The sequence below is a fragment of the Grus americana genome, chromosome 17, assembly GCF_028858705.1.
Source record: "Grus americana isolate bGruAme1 chromosome 17, bGruAme1.mat, whole genome shotgun sequence".
NCBI classification, from domain to species: domain Eukaryota; kingdom Metazoa; phylum Chordata; class Aves; order Gruiformes; family Gruidae; genus Grus; species Grus americana.
In genome coordinates, this window is record NC_072868.1 from 14,972,854 (window position 1) to 14,993,259 (window position 20,406).

The following is a 20,406-nucleotide window of genomic DNA, read 5'->3' on the forward strand; positions in this document are numbered from 1 at the left end:
GGAGCAGAAGACATTGTTCTTGTTTCGTATTACTGGCACAGCTTATAAGGTAGTTCAGCCTAAAATAATGTACCATCTAAAACACACAGTAGAGGAAAAGCATTAAGGTAATGGAAACTCAACATTTCTAATGTTCCAAACGTATAAATAGAACCCAAGTCAGTACATTAGACAATTGACTGGCTTTGCTTGAATGCACGCAGGAATAAATGGAAACATCCTTATTTCCTATCCCAAGGGGCAATTATTTCAGAGCCTGGTTTTGTGAATTAATAAAAAGCAAGATTCCATTGTCGGGTAGCTAAAATATCTTACTATATATGCTGTATAAGCAGTCCAGCTGCAGAAACAGAAGAAAACCCCCATAACTCTAGCATCACGTTCTCTACACAAGCCCTTCCCATACCTCCCATATCTGTGTGTCTGTGTATATATATAATCAATAAGAATGTATCGGAACAGTATATTGTTTGCGTATTTTGGAAGTTCTGTTAGTCATCACATGCCCCGGCTGTGCTTGTGTCTACAGAAGGGCCAAAGTGCTCATTTCTTCAATGCTACGATGAGTCTGAGAAACGCAAAGACTGGAATTTCACACCTCTCTGGGAGAGAAGGGGATGGGATTGCAACCCAAAAACCAGCTTTCTCCCAGCTCACCACTGAGCTATTGATACATTTCTTTGAGCTTCCCTTTCCTTTCTTCTCCCTGCACACCTTCAGTAGTTTGCCTGTATCCCTTAAAGGAAAAAAAAAAAAAGGGGGGAACATAAAAAGAATTTATAAACAAAGTATTCAGTAATTGTACGTATTGCCTTTTGTCCATGCACGTGAAGGAAACACGCTGCCACGATGTGAAGCAAATTCTCACTCGCAGTCATGGCCGGTGTCACCACTCATCACGTTTGCCCTGGGCTGATCAGGTGTTGAAACGCCAAGGACGGGCTGAAGCCCAGGCTCGTGGTGTTCCTTTTTCAGCAAGCACTGAAAAAAGAAGTTTCTTTTCAGGAAGGTTTGTTTGGCTATTTTGCATACTACCGCAGAGTACTTTGGGGACTTTCTGCAAAATGCTGTAAACTTCCCCAAATCAGTAACACTGAGCGGAAACCAGATGGGAGACCTATCACATTTCACACGGCAGGATTTTGGAACTATTCGTCTAATAAAGTCAGATGCACCAGAAGACAAAGCTGGTAGGATCGGTTTTTATTTAGAGGAAGCCTTGCAGTTTGTGTTTAAGCTGCCTGTTCAAATAGGCAGCTAGCATGCTAATGACATCTTAGGAAGGGGGGGAAAAAAAAAAAAAAAGATTCTTGGAGATACATAACGTGTTTAATTGAAACCATTAGTTTTACTGGCAAACAGCTTCATATTTCTGTTCTGTTAATCCGAACAAAGTGCTGCAATTATGACTCAATACACAATGTCCTCTAGTGCTACTCGCCCCACATTCCCAAAGTACAGAAAGAAAACAAAACTGTTTTCAGTTAACAAACCATTCCATGCTTCTATCCAGAATACTTTTATTATATGGTTATCATGTACATCAGAATTATATTGGGAACATTTACAAATATGTAAAGATAGTTCAGAACCTCCATTATTCACATACACACTAACTCACACACTCGTTTTTGCATGTCTAGTCAGTTATCAGGTGAATGATGCACAAAATTATTGCTTTGTGAACATACACCTCAGATTAGATTTAATCTTCAGTGGCAAGAATTGAGATATTTAAAAAAAAAGTCTTAAATACCCTGTATAACATACCTGTGCATAAACCTAAAGATATGTTTACCTTACCCATTACCTTTGAAATACTTACCAAAATTAAAATTTGAAACCCATTTATAAAAAAAAAGTATTAAAAAGTTCACCATTATTTACAAATCCGATTAAATTACACATAAATAAATATTTACATTCAACACACTGCTTCCCTTAATACACATAAAGCCTCCCTGGAAATATTTTTTGGCCTTAATAGGCAAAAAAAAAAAAGTTATGTGCCTATTCTTTCAAGTTTCCCCCCCAATTTAAAAACAAGACAATATAAATATGTGAATAAAGCTGCAATATCCATAGACACAGAAAGTGAATTTTTCTAAAAGCATTTTCATTTTGAACTATTCCTTTTTAAAAAAATATCAAGATAATATCCACTGCGGCCAACATTGCTGCAGTTTTTAAAAGCCTGAATATTTCCATAAAAATAAGCATGTCAAATGCCATCAGGTAACTTTTAAGTCTAGCAGGATTTTAATACTCTCCTATGGTAATCTGAAAATGAAGAGGGGGGGGGAAAAACCCAACACAACCAAAAAACAAAAACGAAAAACCAACCCACAGAATAATCTTACTATTTTCAGGTGTTTATAAAAAATTTTAATGTACATAAATCTATATACCATTGTTTAATACTGCTTTATTGTTACTGTTGCATTTAGAGAGAATAAAACCCTGAAATTGTATCAGATAACAAACAGGCTTCCATCTAAAATCTGTACCTTAAAAACTATACACGAAGCTGGTCACCACTAGATACGTAGATGTGGAAAAGAAATCTAAATATATCTCTGTATATTTCCATCAAACCCCCTTTATAGCACCACTTTTACAGCAAAGGATTTCAACACGCTTGTACCGAGTACTTATCTTCTGGTAATTGCTTCCACAGAGAAGGGATACTGCAGCTCTTAGAAAGATTCGTCTCATGGATCCAGGGGAGTGAAGATCCTGAATAAGAGGATTTTTTTTTCCTTTTTTCCCCTCCTTTCTTTAAAAAAAAAAAAAAAAAAACAACAAAAAAAAAACCCCCAAATCTCTATGTTCCCCCCGGCAAGAAGATCCCAGTCTGTATTTAGGAGGAAGAGTTTCAAGTCTGGTTTCTCTTTTCTCTCCTTTTACTTCCTGTGCTTATCCATTTTATCAATGGTTTTGTTGGTTTCTGCAGGGCTCTGGTCGCCAGCGTTCATGTATGTTTTGTCTGCTATTTTTAATGCTTCATTTAGGTAGTTCTGGACGGATGTCATGGCAGCGCAGATGGCAGCGCTCCCAAAGCCATGTGTGATCAGGCTAAAATGAGTCAAACAGCCCTGGATGCCAGGGTCCAAGATGGGACTCGGTCTCGTGTTTCCCAGAGGAGTTCTGTCCTGAGTGAGGAGGTCTGTGAATTCCTTACAAATCTGCCTGCAAGACACAAAGCGATCACACTTTACACCACGGTGGGAATTTATGCAAAAGCAAATAAATAAATAAAAATGACAGAGAAAGTCCATATCAAACATTTGGCGGTTACGTGGGAATTCTCAGAAATTCGTTACTCCATCAGCAGCAGTGCCTAAATTTAAAGCCTATTTATTAACCCCAGTTTCTGATGAACCTTCTGTTACATCTACGTCACAAAACCACACACGTGCTCTGCAAAACGATCTCTCCACCTCTGGTGCCTGGCTGGCTCTGCATCATTTACTCCATAGATTTTAAGGGGGGGAGTGGGAACGCGGGGCCAGTTTCCATGAGAACTTCCCCAGCTGCAGTTACGTGATTTAGAAAGACTAAAGCAGCTGAACAGGAGATTTAATTTAGTTGTGCATATTATATGTATATGTTCTCTTTAACAGAGACCCAGGCCCTGATCCTGCAAACACTAACACATATGCCTGGCAAAACATGAATGGTTAATAATGCTCAAGCATATGTTGTTTGCTGCTTGGAAATCTGTCCCCTCGATGGGATTTCACAGGAGCTGAGCAATCTTAACGGAATCGTTTCTCCATCGCAAACATCTTCCAAAAGATTATTATTACCTTTATTGGTATTGTTATTGGCACTACTGACGAGCAGAAGGAGTAGCGCTTGTTAAAAAGCGTAAGGTTCAAGCTATAGGCAAAAGAGAGTCTATATTTCTAAATCTCCGAGAGATACATTCTTGTACAAGAAAGTCTCTCTTTCAGGAAGGCCGGATTAATTCAGCAACAGGAGCGTGTTTTGCATGCCTGATCCAAGCCCAAAGGCAGGGCAACTCTTCTCAGCAGTTCAAGCAGGCTTTTCTCAGATCCTCTGCAGAGCGAGGGTGCCTTGAAAGCAGAGAACTGCCCCAACCCCGAACCAGAAAACGTCCCAGACCAGAACGGCTCAGGAACTGCAGGCTTTGTTAAACCTCAGCCTGGGAAGGCTGGGGGAGGGGACAGCGAGCACTCCAGCCACCTTAAGATAAGTGTAACTGGACACAGGTATTTCCTGCCAGAGACCTGCTCAGTACCTGGTTTGTCTACAGGTACAAGCATCCGCAGAACAGCCGTAACAAAGCTTCTCCTTTACCCTTCCTCCCCCTCCTCATCAAGCTTTGCAATAGGAATTCAGTCAAGTACAGGGACTTTTCACATCTACCAACGGCTGGCTTTCACTGAGCTATAAAAATCTTCAGCCATAACTGTGAAAAGGGACCATCCTCCGTTCTTGACTCCTAGCGTCCCAGGGCGAGGGGGGGACCTGGGTGCTGCTATTGCCAAAAGCAGGTAGGACAGGGCAGGGCAGCGGAGGTTCCCTGCACCCAGAGGTAGGACAGGGCAGCGCAGCGGAGGTTCCCTGCACCCAGCACGCCCACCCATAACTCCTTGCAGATGCCCCTCTGGGCTGCACGTACGCAGAGGTGGCTGACCCATCTCCTGCTCCCAGGCCCAGCACTGGTTCACGTTGCCAGCCCACACCTGCTCTCCAGGTCCTCAACCCGGGCAGATGCAGGGATGTCTTAGATACACAGCTGTCCCAGTACAGGGCTTTTTCTGAAGTTTTTACTACAGTTAAAAGAAAAAAGAACAGAACTGATAACCCTAAAGCAGTTTGGACCAGACAGGGTGGTTGTTATGATTAGTATTGGTCCATACTAAAATAACTGCTGACATAGTTGAACTCAAACCAAAACCAGATAAAAAGAATTGCTTCATCTCCCTGATTAAAATTACACATGAAAATGTACCAAACTGTCCCCAGTCACAGATATTCATGGTCAGACAAAAGCATCTTTTAAAAGAGGAAAAAAAAAAAAATCCAAGCCCAAAACTTACTTTGCAGCAAGAAGCATATTCTTCCTGTTTGCCATTTCGTTGCGGCCCATGTGTGGTCTAGTTAAATATTCGGCTACTGCTTTGGAAGGAAACTCTGTCTCACATACATAACCAAAGTCACGAGCAAGATGTACAGCTTCACCTGGCGTGGGTAAAAGGGAATGCTTATTAAATGTAGTTACATCCATTTACTGTAAGGAGATCAGGGAAATTAAGCAAAGTACTGTGAATTTTTGAAGTGTATTCCTATTTTAGTAGAAAGGGACACTGCTATTTTATCACCATACGAGTTATTACCATTTTCTAATTAAGAGAACAGTTTCTTTGTAAGTTTGCATCAAGAAACGAAACAAACATACGACCTACGTGGTGACTGCTACAAAAAAATAATTCTCTTGCCTTTATGCTGGAAAAGAAAAGCTCTCTATCCAGATTAACTGTGCAGCAAAGACTAGAATTCAGTCTAGATCAAATTGTCCACTGATAGTTAAAAAAAACCTGGCAACTAAATTCCACTTATATAATAAAGGGTTTATCAGTTTAGTATATTTTTCCAAATACTTTCTCATAAGCATTTTCATATAGAAAATAAAATTGTAAAGGTTAATTTTATTTAACTAGCCCACTTTATTTTTTCACTAAGGCTATTTCATCAGACTTTTAAAAAAAATGGATTGGCATGATCAGTGCGTTACTGTAATGTAGATGCGTGCATGTGCGCATGCATAAGCGCTCTGAAACCCAACTTCCAAAGGAAGGTTTTAAATGGAAGTGGTTGTATTATTTGAGCTGATGTAGAAGTGAAATAGCAGTAAGGTAATATTGTTAAATCATTTTTCACTTTCCAATGGCTGCCTCTATTCCTATTAAATCGTACCACTACCAGGACCTGCTTTAAACAGAAACACAAAACATCACCACACAAGTGCATAGACACACAGCCTTCAAGTCAGCTTAACTGATAGAGGGCCCACATAACCTGTTGCAGATTAAAGGGGCTCCAGTTTCCTATCAGGAAGTCAAAAAGCTATAAATCTCACTTTATATGCTTGTTTATTAGAAAAGCTTCTGAGGATACCGCTGAGGTAGGGCCAGGCACTGGAGTCAGCTGCCCCAGACTTTCAAAGTTTCCCAGTAAGGAACCAAACCCACTGAGGTGATGAGTTTCACCCTTCTGCCATCCCTGCCTGTCCCTGCACACACCCTTACCAAACCCAAAACAACCCACCCCCCTCAGGAAACACAGCAGACAAACATGTGTTTTGAACATCTCGGCACGCAGGAGTTACTGCATCCCTGCCAGCATCCCTGCAGCCGTGAGGAAGAGGAGTATTAGCTGGGTTTGTGCGGGCAGAGCTCCGAGGCTGAGGGCTTAATGGCCAGATTGGAAGAGAGAAGGAGAGAGGAGCCCCTCAGAGGCAACAGAGCTGTTAGTTGCTGCAACATCCCCATCACACTCACTTTAGAATAAACAAAAAAACTCGTTAATAAAACGTTCATCGACTTTCTAGCCTTTCCATGCTTTGCCTAGAGGATAAAAGCTATACTCAGGGGAAAAAGAGAGTTTATTTTTAAGACACATTCAATACTGACCTTCCACCAAAGATGTCAATAGCGTCACATTTGCAGCTTTCCTTCTACCAGCGGGAAGATTCAAGCCAATTTTATCCAGTTTTTCCCTTAATGATCTGCCACCATTTTTAGATTTGGCTCTGCAATTAAAGTGAAAAAGAAATGGCTTTATTTATCTTTAGGGAACACGTCTTTTTTTTTTTTAAAGATGAGAAATTCCAGTTACTGACATTCAATAGGGTTCTACTAAGGGGAAGATAAAAACCAGGCTCTTTTCGAGTGACCTAGTTTTTAAATGCTCTACTACAAACCAGCCGGGACGAAACACAGCAGAGGTCAAAATCAAAATGTTTCAAACTGCACGAGCGAAACCAACAGCTGTGGAACTATCGCAAGCCAAATTAAGTGTATGCAAAAAAGGACATATAAAGTGTCCTTGTAATCATTAATCAAGGCCAAGAGATTTAATAAAAAAAAAAATCATTCTATGGGGAGACAAATTTGCCACAGGAATAAGAAACCTCCATGAACAAAAATGCGACTTTAAACAGAGAATGAGAATTGCTGTCAGAGCTGTTAATAGCACTTCTGGAGAAGTAGCAGAAGTGCAAAGAAGTTTTATTTCTAAAGCCTATTAGGATTCAGTGTTGTTGGGCTTCTTAAAAATCAGAAGTTTGCTAAAAGGCTTTCTTAGCACTTTGTTGTGCTAACCTGGCTGCTCACACACACAGGCACAGGGGGGAAAAAAAGAAAAATCACAAACAATAGACACGACGGGATGGTTGTAGGGGGAGTCCAGCCTACCTTCTGAGTACTCCTCCTAGCAAAGAGGCATTGAGACACTCGGGGGGCGAGAGCCGCCTCTGAACCTCTGCTACTGTCACTTTGTATTTCGACGTGGAGCTCAGGAGGGAAAGTCTCCCCGGAACTGAACAGAAAACTTCATTGGGGTTTATGACCACTCCAATTAATCCATCTTTTTGGCAGGGGAGACTCAGAGCACTGTTTTTCGTTAAGGAAATGGGACCTGCGGGAGGAGGAGGGAAAGCAAGTATTTTATAAAAGGGAAAAATTAATAGGAAGTGGCAAGAAATTTCCTTTCTACAAAAAAAAGACCAGGAGACAGGATTTCGTTTTGCTTTAAATGCTCACACTACTGACCCCGTCCCCAGCATCTCTCTGCAGCACAAGGCTCGGCTGCAACCTAAAGGTCCCAACTACTCCTGCACAGCTAGATTTTGCCACGCTAAATTTCAATGAGCTGCCGAACACAACTAAGAATACTTTTTAAAACACACAAACCCCACATCTCTGAAGCAGCACGCTGCAAGTTAGCAAATCCACGCTTATAGAAAACCCGATACAACTACAAGACTCCAAATTAGCATCCTTCAGCTACTGCCAAAAACTCTTCCTGAGCCGGGGCAGGGAGAAACCTCCCAGCTCCTGCCAGGTTCATCTTCCACCTCGCACACGCAGATATGAGAAACCGCCTTCGGAATTTAATCCCAACAAATTCATAACAGACAGCACAGAGAGGGGGATGCAGCCCAGAAGAGAACTGAAAGTAAACCACTGCTCGTCAATGGCTTCAGCCTTTGGGTGAACAGGGACAACAAAGGCTTTGCAAGGAGCAAACCACAGATGCAGCTTTTCCATCCCCGTGCAAATCCACCCAGTTAACCCCCAGTGCTCTGCTGCTGGCTCGCAGCACCGATCGGAAAGGGTTAAAGAGCCGAGGTCGGCCCCGCTCCCCGGAGGGGGAAAAGATTTTTCAGTGGTGCATCTGACAGCGAAATTATTCTCCCATGAGCTAAACGCGGCAATCAGCACTCTGACAAACACTTCTGCTTTGCCTCAGTTAGGTATTTGTTTGAAGTCTTCAGAGTGAAACTTCCACTGATTTTTTTTAAGCACAAATTTGTTTAAAAACAAAAACGGGGGTGGGGGGGATCTAAATGACTGTAAATTGAGTCAATACGTCTTTCTCCTTCCTTAAAACCTCAGCTACAAAACCATTTCGGTTAAGATAAAGCCGGGCAGGCTTATGCCAGCAAACTCATTCCTTCCCTTCCAAGTCTTGTAAAGAAGTGGAAGGGGAAAAAAAAATATAAAACCAAAACCCCCCAAACTGTCGAGTGCCAGCAACAACAAATAAACAAAAAACCCAACAACAAAGCGCCCCGTGTCACTTTACACACACGTATTCTTAAATTCGGTCCAAGGTCCTGGTTTCGATTAAAGCATGCACAAGACCCCGGACTCGTCCGTGCGGGGACAGCCAGTGTCCCCCGGAGGAGTCCCGCACCCGGACCCGCCGCCGGACCGGGGCAGCCCCGGGTCTGTCCCCGCCGCCACTGCCCCTCGGACGGCGTTAGAAATATCCAGCGACGGAGAGAGGGTAATAAAACCCCTCCGCCCGCCCGATCCGAAATGATCTGTCTTTTAAAAGATAGTAAGGCGTCAATTCACCGGTGCGTCATTAAACTTTTAACTATTGACAAGGGAAAGTAAACTGCAGTGCCACCTTACTGACCTTTTCTAATGACTGTCTGGTCATGCATTAATAAGTGTTGATCTTCCACATTCTGGAAAGAGAAAGGGGAGAAAGTTTCGCACCTTGAAAAGCTGAGAGGGAACGAGCCGGGGGGGCTTTTGTGAAACCCACCCCCTCCCCGCGCGTTCCATATTAAGGGCAGAAGGGGAGAAACGGCGGGTTTCGCTTCACGGACGGGGATGGGGCACGTCAAGCTGGGATATGCCGCCGGGGACGGTGCCTGGCTCCGCGGCGGAGCGCTCGGACATCTCTCTGCGTCCATCCCGCCCGCCTCCCACGACGCGCAGGGGGGCCCGGGGGGCCGGTGGGGGTCCGGGGCCGGTGGGGAGGGGGGGGCTTACCTGCACCTCCTCCATCTGGTGAGCCATGTCATGCAGGCCCAGGTTATCGGCCAGCGCGGAGGCGTCCAGCCCGTGCCCATGGGGCAGGAGGAGCTCGGAGCGTCGGTACGTTTCCCTGCGGCCGCCGGCGGAGCCGCTCTCCAGCGCCGAGAGGTGGGGGACGAGGCCGGGGCGGCCGTGGGGGGCGAGGCCGGCCGGGTCCTGGCTCTGCCGGTTGGGCCAGGCGCTCTGCTGCTGGCTGGGGGGCGGCGGCGGCGGCTGGTGGAGCGGGTTGATGGAGAAGGGGTCCCCGAGGTGGGAGTAGGGGTCGCTGGACTGGGAGTAAGGCAGCGGCTGGTACGGGGGGGGGAAGTAGGGGGGCTGGAAGTCGGAGGCGCCCGAGTGGGAGAGCGGCGGAGCCGGGCTGTACAGGTGCTGGCTGACCGCCGAGAGGTGCGGGAGCCGCGGGTTCCCGTTGCTGCTCCCATCGTGCCGGTCCTGGAAAGCACAGAGGGGTGGGGGAGAAGGGAGGCGGCCGTCAGCGGGGGGTGTCGGGCAGCGGGGCAGCCCAGACTGCGGGGGACGCGCCGGGCAGCGGCCGCTCGGGGCTGCGGCACTCGGTGCCACGGGGGAGAAGAGAGGAGCAGAGAGCCGCCCTGTCCTTGTCCTGCCCCGGGGGGTCTCCTCTGTTTAAAGCACTCCGCGTAGGAAATCAGCCCCGCTCCCACGGAAGAAACTGCAAGCTAGTTTTCACTGCTCTCCTCATCACCAGTAGCGCAGACCCTCACGCTTGTGCAAGTCATTAGACGAATCATTAAAACGAGAAAAACAATCCAAGTTGGCGACGCAGCCCGACTTCCGCCGCTCTGCCCCGGCTGGGGAGCAGACTCCGAGGCCGGGCGGTGCGGACCCCTGCCCTTGGGAAAAGGGCCCCGGGCAGAGCAGGCCGGAGGCCCCCGGCACCTCGTGTCGTCCCCCCCCCGCGGCCCCAGGGGCCGTCCGGGACGCCCAGCTCTCGCCCGACGGCTGCTGGCGCGGCAGGGAAGGACGGCGTTTCTCCCTCCAGCCTTCCCATCTCTGCTTCTCCCCCGATTTCAAGTCTCAGCAGTCAAAGCTTCAATGTCTACATTGAGCTGATCCAGGGATTTAGCAGCTTCTGGCTTCACGGTCATTAAAATAACAGGGCTAGTTAATAAGAGGTGAATGGGGTCCCAATGGAGCGTGAAGCGGGGACTGCAGCTAATCTGTGGGAGCCAAGCAGGCAGACCGCGACCAATGGAGCCGGGGGGGGGGGAACGGGGGACACAGCCGCCTTCGGAGACATCAAAACCGGGGAGCACCTCACGGGGGGTGGGAGACGCTCCCGCAGCGGAGGGAACGTGGCCCGGGAAAGGCGGCCGAGCTCATCCCCGCAGCAGCTCCTACCTGTCGGCCGGATCCTCTGCACGCCCCGGCCCGCTCGCACCCGGAGCGGGGCCGGCGCCGCTCGGCGCCCCGCAGCCCGGCCCGGCAGGCTGGGGCACTCGGCACCGCCACCCCCGGCGGGCTGTGGGCTGCCCGCCTCTGCCTTCGGCCCGGCTGTGGGTTCTCCTGCCCACTCCGCGGGGGGACACCCCGGTCCCTAAGGCGCTGCTCCACGGGCGGGTGGGGGACGCGGGCTCCTTTCTCCCGCCGCGGCTTTCACCCGGTTTATTTAAGAGTTCAAAAGATTCGGGGGAAAAAAAAAATAAATAAAATTCGCACCTCCGAAGAAAAAAACCAAGAAAAAAAGCAAACCGGCGGTCTTCGGGAAGGGACAGACCCCGCCCGGCGGGGAGGCAGGAGAGCCGGGCGCCGGCGGGAAGCGAGCAGGGAGGGAGGGCAGCGCGGCTCGGGGGGGCGGCGGAGCTCCGCGCTGCCCCACGCTGGACCCCCCCTTCCCCACTCCCGACCCCTCCCCGCGCTTCTCACCTCGCAGTCCTCTTCATACTTGACATTATCTGCTAGTTTCCACAACATGGCGTCCAGCGTCCAAACCAGGTGTGCGGTGCCGAAAACAGACGAGAGCTCAGGGCCCCCCCCACGGGCGGTAAATCCACGTCGGCGCTGGGGAAGAGGAGCTGCCCCCACAGACGGAGCTCAGTTGGCTGGCATGAAGGCAGATGACGGACTAAACCTCCGCGCTAATGGTCACTCGGGTTTTTTTCCCTGCCCAGACGCCCTTAATGGCAATAGGATTATCATAACTCCTCCCCAGGGATGGCTTGGGCGCCGCGGCCGCCAGCCACTCAGGAGGGAGCGCGCAGCCTCAAGCCACTCCTTTCGCGCTGCCGCTCCGCGCCCGCGGAGGGGTGGGGAAGCAGCGCAGAGCCGGACAGCCCCCCCGCACCCCCAGAGTGCTCAGGGCGCGGGCAGCCCTGTCCCGCGGGGAAGGGGTCATGCGTGGACATCCCACACGCACCTACAGTGCAACTGAGGTTGCCCCAAAAAGCACACACACACACATACCCCCGCCGTGGGTGGGTTTTATTTTTTGGGGGGGAAGAGCAGTGTGGGGTGTTCCCCCCCACCACACACGGAAAGGCTTTGCTAAAATCCGCGTGGGGAGGCGCAGCGCCGGTGCCCCAACACTTCGGCGGGTCCGACGGCTTCTGGGCGAAATAAACTCGGAAAAAGTCCTCGCTGCGAAAGCGAGAAAGTCCGAGCGCCAGCCTGAGCTCAATTTGCATAATTGTCAAGAGTTTGAATTACTGATTACAACTTGTAAGCTACCAATGTTTAAGGTATAATTTACTTAATTATCCGACAAGATTATTGCAGTTGTGTTGAATCCCTCGTAGGTAAAGCAGCACTGATTCAGCGCCCCCGATTCGAGGCTGTCTGAATTGTGTCACTGGTTCCTCGCATCATCATTTTTTTTTTTTTTTTTAACGAAAATGCCGCTTGTCTCATCTTTTCGCACAAACTTGGGGCTGGGGAAGCAGGTGGGAGGTGAGACAGGCATTTTCGGACGCCGTGAGCACACTTTCATCTAAGCTTAGAAAATACTTCCCTGCCAAATTGCTACCTTTCTGCAGCCATTTGATCTATGCAGTTATGTGTGTCAGACAAAATGAACATCGTTTTCAAAAGCAACGACTTCTCCCAGTGTTTTAAGGTGCATCCGGATCACTGCTCATTTACATGAGAGGAGCAAGTGTTTGTTTATTGTGGCAGGGACAAAAGATGGCCCTGGACAGTGCTGGCTGCGGGCATCTCGGCGATCTCGATGCCCGGGGACGAGCCGCCCAAGAGCTGTTATTAAAGGCCCGGGATAGACCCACGTCTCGAGATTTAAAGCAGTTCACACTTCCCTCGCTTTTTTCCCTAAGGATCAGGGAAGAAAAATAACGAGAATAATAATTAAAAAAAAAACAAAACACCAACAAACCCCTCTATCCGACTACATGAATGATCTAAAAATAAAACCGAGGAGGATGGGGGTGCTGGAAGTAACTGTTGGAGGTGTTATCTGCCTTATCTAGCACGCAGGTGCTGATTTGCAGCAGTTGCATTAAGCCCATCATCAGCAGGGACTCCGCATTATCATTTTTGGTGGAGTCTCTATTTATTTTTTTTAAACGACGGTGTTTTTCTTCCAGGGATGTTTCTTTGAAATGCAGTTCGCGACGATTATTAGCCAGTGTGCTTGCGCTGCTCCTGGCGTCATTAAGACTAGGAATCTAAATAATAAAAGACAGGGGGAGCTTAAAGTTCATTTGTATTAAAGGGACAAGATGGATTTAGAAAGAAACGAGGAAGGGAACCGTCGAGCTTCCAGGTTTGGGATCAGCTCTTCTTCCTTCCAAAGAGACCCTGTATTGTAGCAAAGTTGGTCATTTTTATCATAAAAAACCGGATTGTCTTTCTGCTCAGAAATGCCACAGAGAGGCGACCATGATTTTCTCATTCTTTGGAATTGTCAAGGTCTGAACGCCTTCGTTTTGTTTCTTTTGGTGGCCAAAATCACGAAGATGAATTCAATTTCTTATTTGGTGTGTATATATAAATAATATTTCTAGATAAAGGCGTGGAAGAGGATGACGGATTCATAAGAAATTACCTAAACAAGGCGGCCAGAATAAGCACTTGGCTTCCTGGAAAACAAACCAAGAAAGCAGAGAAGAGGCTAAATACGGGGAAGTTTCAGACAAACTTTCCCGTACATCCACTTGCTCCTCGGTCTCTGCTCGCAGCAGCTGCCAGGGACCGGCACGGGGAGCAAACAGCCGGGCAAGGCAAGGGCAGGCACTGCCCGCCGCCTCCCGCGGGGTGTCCGGCCCGAGAGCGGTGTCCCCCGAGCCCCGGCCGCCGCCGCCGCGCAGGTGATGCCGCCCCGGGGCCGAGCGAGGCTGCTGCCCCGGGTGCTTCTGTCGAGGGATGCTTTGATTAATTAAACGGCGCAGCATCTGGGCAGCTCAGCGGCTCGGGCCTTTTCTGGGGTGGGGGGAATAACGCTTTTTGAGACGCTCCCTCTCCGAAGCGTGAGCAATCCTCTCCGTTTATACGCAAACCGATGGAGAAGCGGGCTGCAGCCGGGCGGGCCGGGGCCACTGCAAAGTACAGCGGCGGCAGCGCCCGTCCACCGCCCGACTGTGCCCTCCCACGCCCGGCGAAACTCTCCCTTTCCAGGGAACTCCCGGGCACAGGAAAGGCGCAGGCAGCCAGACACGGCACCTCCCTGGGCACTCCCTTTGAGACACGGGTCAGAGCTCTGCAGGAACCGAGGAGCAGCCACGGAGGTGGCTCCTGACAGGTGGCAGCTTTATTTACTTATTTAAAAAAAGAAAAAAATAAAAATTGTTGCCATTACTTCGGGACATCCCCCGTTTCCAAGGAGAAGTGGTTTCTTGCTTCCTGGGCGCTCAGTTCCCCTGCACGTCTGTCTATCTTTTTACGAGGATGCAGTTTCCCACGGGGGACCATAAAGTGCTCCCAGGTGTGAACACGCTCTCGGGAGGGGAGCCAGAGCCCACTGCTAAGCCTCTGTCACATTCAGTAGTTTTCCTATTTGGCAGCAATTAAAAGAGAGCGTGGGGATGCTAATTAGTTACATCCCTCTTCCTCTAAAAAAAATATTTAAACACAGACATATCTGTATCATTAACGAGACTGCAGCAACCTGTCCGGATTGTCGCCTCGGCTCCTGCAGAGCTTTACAAAGGGAGCTGCTGCCCCGGGAGACTTTTCACGTAACTTCCACACCGAGTCCGCGGGGAGGGGCGGAAAGCGGGGTGTTGTCGTCCCTCCACCTCCCCCCGCTCCACGCAGCGGATCCCGCCCGGGCTGCCACAGCCCGGATGGGCAGGACACACCCTCCCCCCCCCAAAAGCCGGAGGGGGACAGAACCTCCCCCCGCCCCGGCTGGGTTGCAGAGGGTCCCTGCTCAGGCGGGGTGGGGGGCTCCCGGGGGTGCCAGGACAAGTGCAGAGAGACCTGCTTGCCCTTGCCAGCCGATCCTCCCCAGCAGAGCCATGGGGCGCGGCGCCGGCTGCTGCCTCCGTGGCGGAGCCGCGGACACCTGGGCGCGGAGCAGTGCGGAGCAGCGCGCCTGCGCACCTCATTCCCCCCCACCCCCCCCAGGCTGTCCTCTCCTCTCCTCTCCCAAACCCTGGTCCCGGCAGCCCATCGCCCCGCGGGCTCCCCTGCCCCGGGACGGGGACGAAAAGACGGGCCCTCCGCCGCGGGGCTTCCCCCGCCGGGCTCTGTTCTCGGTGGCTGCCTCGCACGGTCGTTTCCCGCTGCTGGACGGATCCCGCCGAGCCGGGGCATTTTAAGGAGGTTTTTGCCGCTGATCTGTCGTCTCTCCTCCCTTCACGGCGCCCCGGGGGATGGGGGTGTGTTTGTGCGTGTTTCCCCGTGGCTGCTCGCACCGGGAGCATCCCTGACCGACGGGAACCTCTTCCTCGCCCTCTGGTCCCCCCTCCCTCCTCCCCCGGGGGGGGCATTGGCCGCTCGGGAGGCGCTGGCTCGGTTGCACGGCCCCGGCGGCGGTCCGAGCTGCCTCCGCATCCCCAGGGGCTGGCAACGCCGGACTCCAGCAGGGCTCCGGGCACCACACCGGTATTACAGCCGTGTCCGAGGTGTGGTGGGGCAGCAGGAGCCCCGGCGGGGGCTGAGTGTGCCCACACGCCGTCGAGCACTCGTCACCCGCCCAGCTCCCAACCCCGCTTCCGCAGGAGGCGAGAAGAAAGCGTGCCCACACCGCGGCTAGTATTTTCCCAACCTATTAATTTGCTTAATAAACACGATTCCAGCTACGTTTTCTTCCTGCTCCTTCCCGACGGAGCTGGAGGAGCAGAGTCCCCCGGCCATAGTGTGCCGTGACCCTGCAGCAGAGAGGATGTGTTTAGCAATTCACGGGCAGAAGTGACAGGCTTTGACACCAGGCACTTTCGGGCCCTGGGTTAGATGCTTCATGGCATGTGGCAGAGGTTCAGCAGCGAGGCGCAGCTGCCTCGGGCTCCTGCAAGGAGTTTCTCTGGCTCTTGTACACGAGAAGTTTTGTAAAGCTGGATGGTTCGTGGCAGAAGACGGATACCTGGGAGGGAGCTCACACGAGCCTGCCTGTAGGCACAGCATGGGACAGTGGAGAGGAAGACCCAAATTCCCTGCCTGTTGCTGTCCTTGAGGCAAGGGATGACCACAAATGTGATGGCAGCTGCATTTACCTCGGTCTCCTCATTCATAAAACAAGGGTAATGATCCCAGTGCTGGTGAGAGCTGGATTCCCATCAGGTGGGACCACCTCATGAGAAGTGGGAGCCACGGTCCCCAAGACCCTTGCACCTCTGCCCGATGATCCTGAGGTGCCTCCTCGGGGCTCTGACATTCTGCCTGCAGTGGTGTGATCACTCCATTCTGGAGACATACTCTGATTTTTTTTTTTTTTGTTATTCCCTCCATTTTATGTCCTTTAGTAGCAGCAGTGCCATGAATTTCATTGCTGTTAGCCAGGGAGTGTTGCTCTAAAGGATGTTGTTGCTGGACGGTGTGTAATTGAACTCAGTTTGTTAGTGCAGGAAGCAGACTCCACATAAAAAGCAAAAAAAAACCCCAAACAAAAAACCCAAAACAAACCCAAAAAACCCCCCAAAACAAGACAAAAAAACCAAAAACCAAACAGTCAAAACACTACCATGCTAAATGTGAAATCAGGACTCATGTATTTAGTTAGGCTCTTTTCTGAAAGAAAAAGATAAACAGGCTCTTGGCACAATATACATAATTCATACTTTAAAAAATAAAGTCTTCGTGGATCACACATTCCTACAGCTAATTACTTATACCTCAATAAGAAAAAAACAAAACAAAACAAAAACTGTTACCACAAAAAGAAAGAATCCCATAGGCTAAAGCAGCAGAAAAGTAAATATTTCAAATACAGACACAGAAATGAGCTGAAAAAAAAATTACTCAGCCCAATTCAGGCTGTAGATAATACAAATCCTTCAATATGAGCCCTCCATTCCTTTTGCCCTTTCAGACAAAGGAGCGGGCACTGTCACTGAGCTATAATTGCACTGTAAAAACACCTGCCGTGAGATGCTCTCTTTATCCTTTCCTCTGCTTCCAGGGTATATACAGCCTATATGATACCTTAAATGATGCACCACGTTTTAAGAAAACTGCTGAGGCACAACGGTGATGGTCTGGGGAAGGTTTCTCCATGACAGAGATGAGCACCAGGTACAAAAGGCCTTTTCCATCCCCAGCTTCGAGGGGTCGTACAGCCTGTGCACCTTCAGGGAGTCAATCAAGTGTGTTAAGTGTGTTTTTTAAAATATCCGCTTCTCCATGTACATACATACATATACACTGACATGCCAGGTTTAAAATCCTAACAGATAAATAATCTGAATACTTTCAACAATGATTTTGAGCACAATATAAAGGAATTCAGCAGAGATGCAGACAGTACTTGTACAGTAGGAAAGGAATTTACAGAACAGTCTGATGCCTTTTTTTTAGTTACCTTTCACTCTTCAGTGTCTTAAAGGGGCGATGAAATCAGTAAACTGACCTCAGTGACAGGGAGATGGGGCATGTGAGCTGAAGCCGAGATTTTCCCCGTAGGCAATTTAAATAAGTAAAGAAACCAAAATTCAGTTACTCGCTTACTTTCATACTCCAGTTTTTCGAAAACTCCCAATCCCTCTGAGTAGCCAGTCTTCCCCAGAGACCTCCATCAAAGCTCGGCTGGGCAAAAGCTGCTAAGTATCACATATGGGGGGGGGAAACTCAGAAGGACAAAAAATTTAGAGACAAATACAAAATTCCTGAACTCTTTGGCCTTTTTATCACTTAGCAGCAAAGCAGAGCACAAGGACACTCTCTTCCCTTCCATGTCCCCGTTAACAGATTACCACAGGTAAGGTTTGTTTAATTGCGATGCATTGGAAAATACAGAGGGTTTGGCGACACCACGTTTTCTCCTTTGTGGTGTTTCTCCATTGCTGGTACGCTCGTGAGCTGCAACTCCATTACGTGGCAAGAGGAAGCAGAGCTGTGCGGGGAAAAAAAAAAAAAAAATTGAACTGCTGGCAAAAATTACATCAGTCAAAACTCTACACCTAATGCACTCTGTCATTTATAAGCCTGCTAATAAGGCACCAGGGAAGGGCTGTCAGCATCATAAAATATCAGGTGCCAGCAAATACCTCCAAATTCTTCCAAACCTGCTCCAAGCTGCATTCTCAAGGACTTGATTTTTCAGGTGTATCTGCAGAGGCAGGAGTCCAGGATGATGTTGCGTGGTTACTGTAGCAAATATATGCAGGGTCTGGGTTTTTTTAATAGATCTATTTTTTTTCTAGGCAAAATTATTTGCAAAACTTCATGCAGCACTACTGCTGCAAAGGCACAAAGGAGATACTCTGAGGTGAAAGAATTCACACCACTTAGAAACTACTTATCTATGTTTGGCTAATTGCATGCAGGTATGATTGCAGAAGGACGCAGACTTGGGATGTCCAGGTGATTTTTGTTGTATTAAAACCCCATACTCTTCGCTATTCAGTAACAGCATGGAAGCAATACAACTCAGAGTGCTTCAGTTCAAATCTGAGTTCAGGCAGCCGTTCAGGCATCTTCATTTTTGGGCTTCCAGCTTTTCCTCTGTCACCTCTTTTCCCCTCTGCCTGCACGCATGCACCCATGTGCCAAGATTTCCTGTCGTTGCTTTGCACCAGAACCCCCCCGTGGTCAGGCAGCTATGGCTCTCCACGCCAGATCCCCAGCTCTTTCTTCACCTGTGCTATATTTCTACCTGCTGGAGTAGTGAAAAGTGCCCCGTACGTATCAGCCCAGAGAAGTTTAAGTGCCGTAACAAAGGTATTTGCTGGATTTCCAACCTCTGACATAGCACTTGGTTTAGGAAAGAGCCAAGAGTTCCCATCCCATGGGATTTAGGAGCCACAGTCCAGACACCACTGAGCAACACCATGCAAGCAGCTTTAAATCTCCTACTACCAGTACCAAAATCCGTCACTGGAAAGCACTAAGTCAGTATAAAAGTGCATTAAAAAAGAGGCTGACATTTGCTTGGTAGCAGCAGTTTTATGCAGTGTAAGATGTCATTTGCCCACACCACTGCAGCCAGACCTGGTCCATCATCCTGTCACCAAAGCAAATTCACAAAAATTCTGAAGCTGACCCTAACCACGTGCTTGGACCAGCTCAGCAGAAAGGCAGCCCTGGCTCCACACCTGAGTCAGGTCAGATCTGTAGTGTTAGATGCCTTGGTGGTCCAGAGAGCTGGGATTAACGGCCCTGGGAGCACAGCCTTGGACAGCAGCTGAGGGGAGCCCAGGAGGGGATGTGAGAAGGGCTGCCCCCTCCCTCTGGGCCACTGGGAAGTTTTGCTTTGGAGAGCCGTGGGACAAGGGTTGTCAAGGAACGAAAGGGAACGTGGAGGGCAGGGAAGGCAGTTTTTACAACTGAGAGTTGTATCGGTGCAAGACGGATGGTTGCCTTTGAAAGCCAGCCCTGATGCTGGGAGGAGAGGAACGAGGCCACCACTTCCTTGTGCTGGGCTGCATTAGAATTGAAAACAATCACAGCAGCGAAACAAAACCAGCTCAGCTGAACAGATGCAAATCCAGCGGCAGACATGGGCTCAAACCAGGTCAAGCTGCACCCATGCAAATTACGGGTTACCCCAGAGCGCGCCGTGTCCACACCGAGGGTGTGTGCTGGTGTGCTGCCAGAATGACCTGAACCCCGGGCTGGGTCCAGGCTGTCGGGCAATGCTTGCCCCAGGGGGAAGGCTGGCAAACTGCCCCGTGCAGGCACGGCGAGGCTCTCTCGCAAGTCCCCTCGCCGAGTGCCAAACTCATCTCTCCTTGGAGACGTTGCCCATACAGCTACACAGCAAAGCTGCAGAGAAGACTAACTAGCCCGAGGGGAGATTTGCCAGTATAGCTAGACCGATAAAGCGCTCCTCTTGTGTAAACACAGAATACACCAGCTAAAGTGCTTTTCTGTCAGCATAGCTTATCCCAGCGTAGTTTTGCCAAAGGAATCCTCGCTTGCATTTCACCGAGACTGTAAATCTGTTGTAGCGTGGTTAGGAGCTGCTCAGAGCAACACCACCGCAAACAGCAGAAATCTCCTCGCCAGTTCCCAGGTTTCCAAGGCACAGTGTTGTTCTGGTGCGGCAGGTATCGCCTGCTCTTCCTCAGCCATCATACCAAGCCACGGCAGCCACCACATGGCCAGCAAAACACGGCCACGAGGTCGGGGTCTTCTAGAGCCCCCAGTGCCCTGGGAGCGCCCGGGCTCCTGTCTGTGCCCAGGGCACCCGTTACCGCTTACGCCTGTGGCTTCTTCCAGCAAAGCAAGCCAAACCTCGTCAAGCCTGGAGTGCCTT

General features: G+C 49.5%; 1 protein-coding gene across 1 annotated transcript; it reads right to left on the minus strand.

Annotated features, from left to right (window-relative positions):
* Positions 1–1,592: 1,592 nt before the first annotated feature.
* TFAP2C (transcription factor AP-2 gamma) lies at positions 1,593–11,621 on the minus strand. Its single transcript, XM_054845440.1, has 7 exons — positions 11,469–11,621; positions 9,540–10,016; positions 9,178–9,229; positions 7,446–7,668; positions 6,663–6,781; positions 5,070–5,211; positions 1,593–3,189 (listed from the first exon to the last, which is right to left on the minus strand). The coding sequence occupies exons 1-7, from the start codon at positions 11,514–11,516 to the stop codon at positions 2,904–2,906; spliced, it is 1,347 nt and encodes a 448-aa protein (XP_054701415.1). The 5' UTR covers positions 11,517–11,621; the 3' UTR covers positions 1,593–2,903.
* Positions 11,622–20,406: the final 8,785 nt, after the last annotated feature.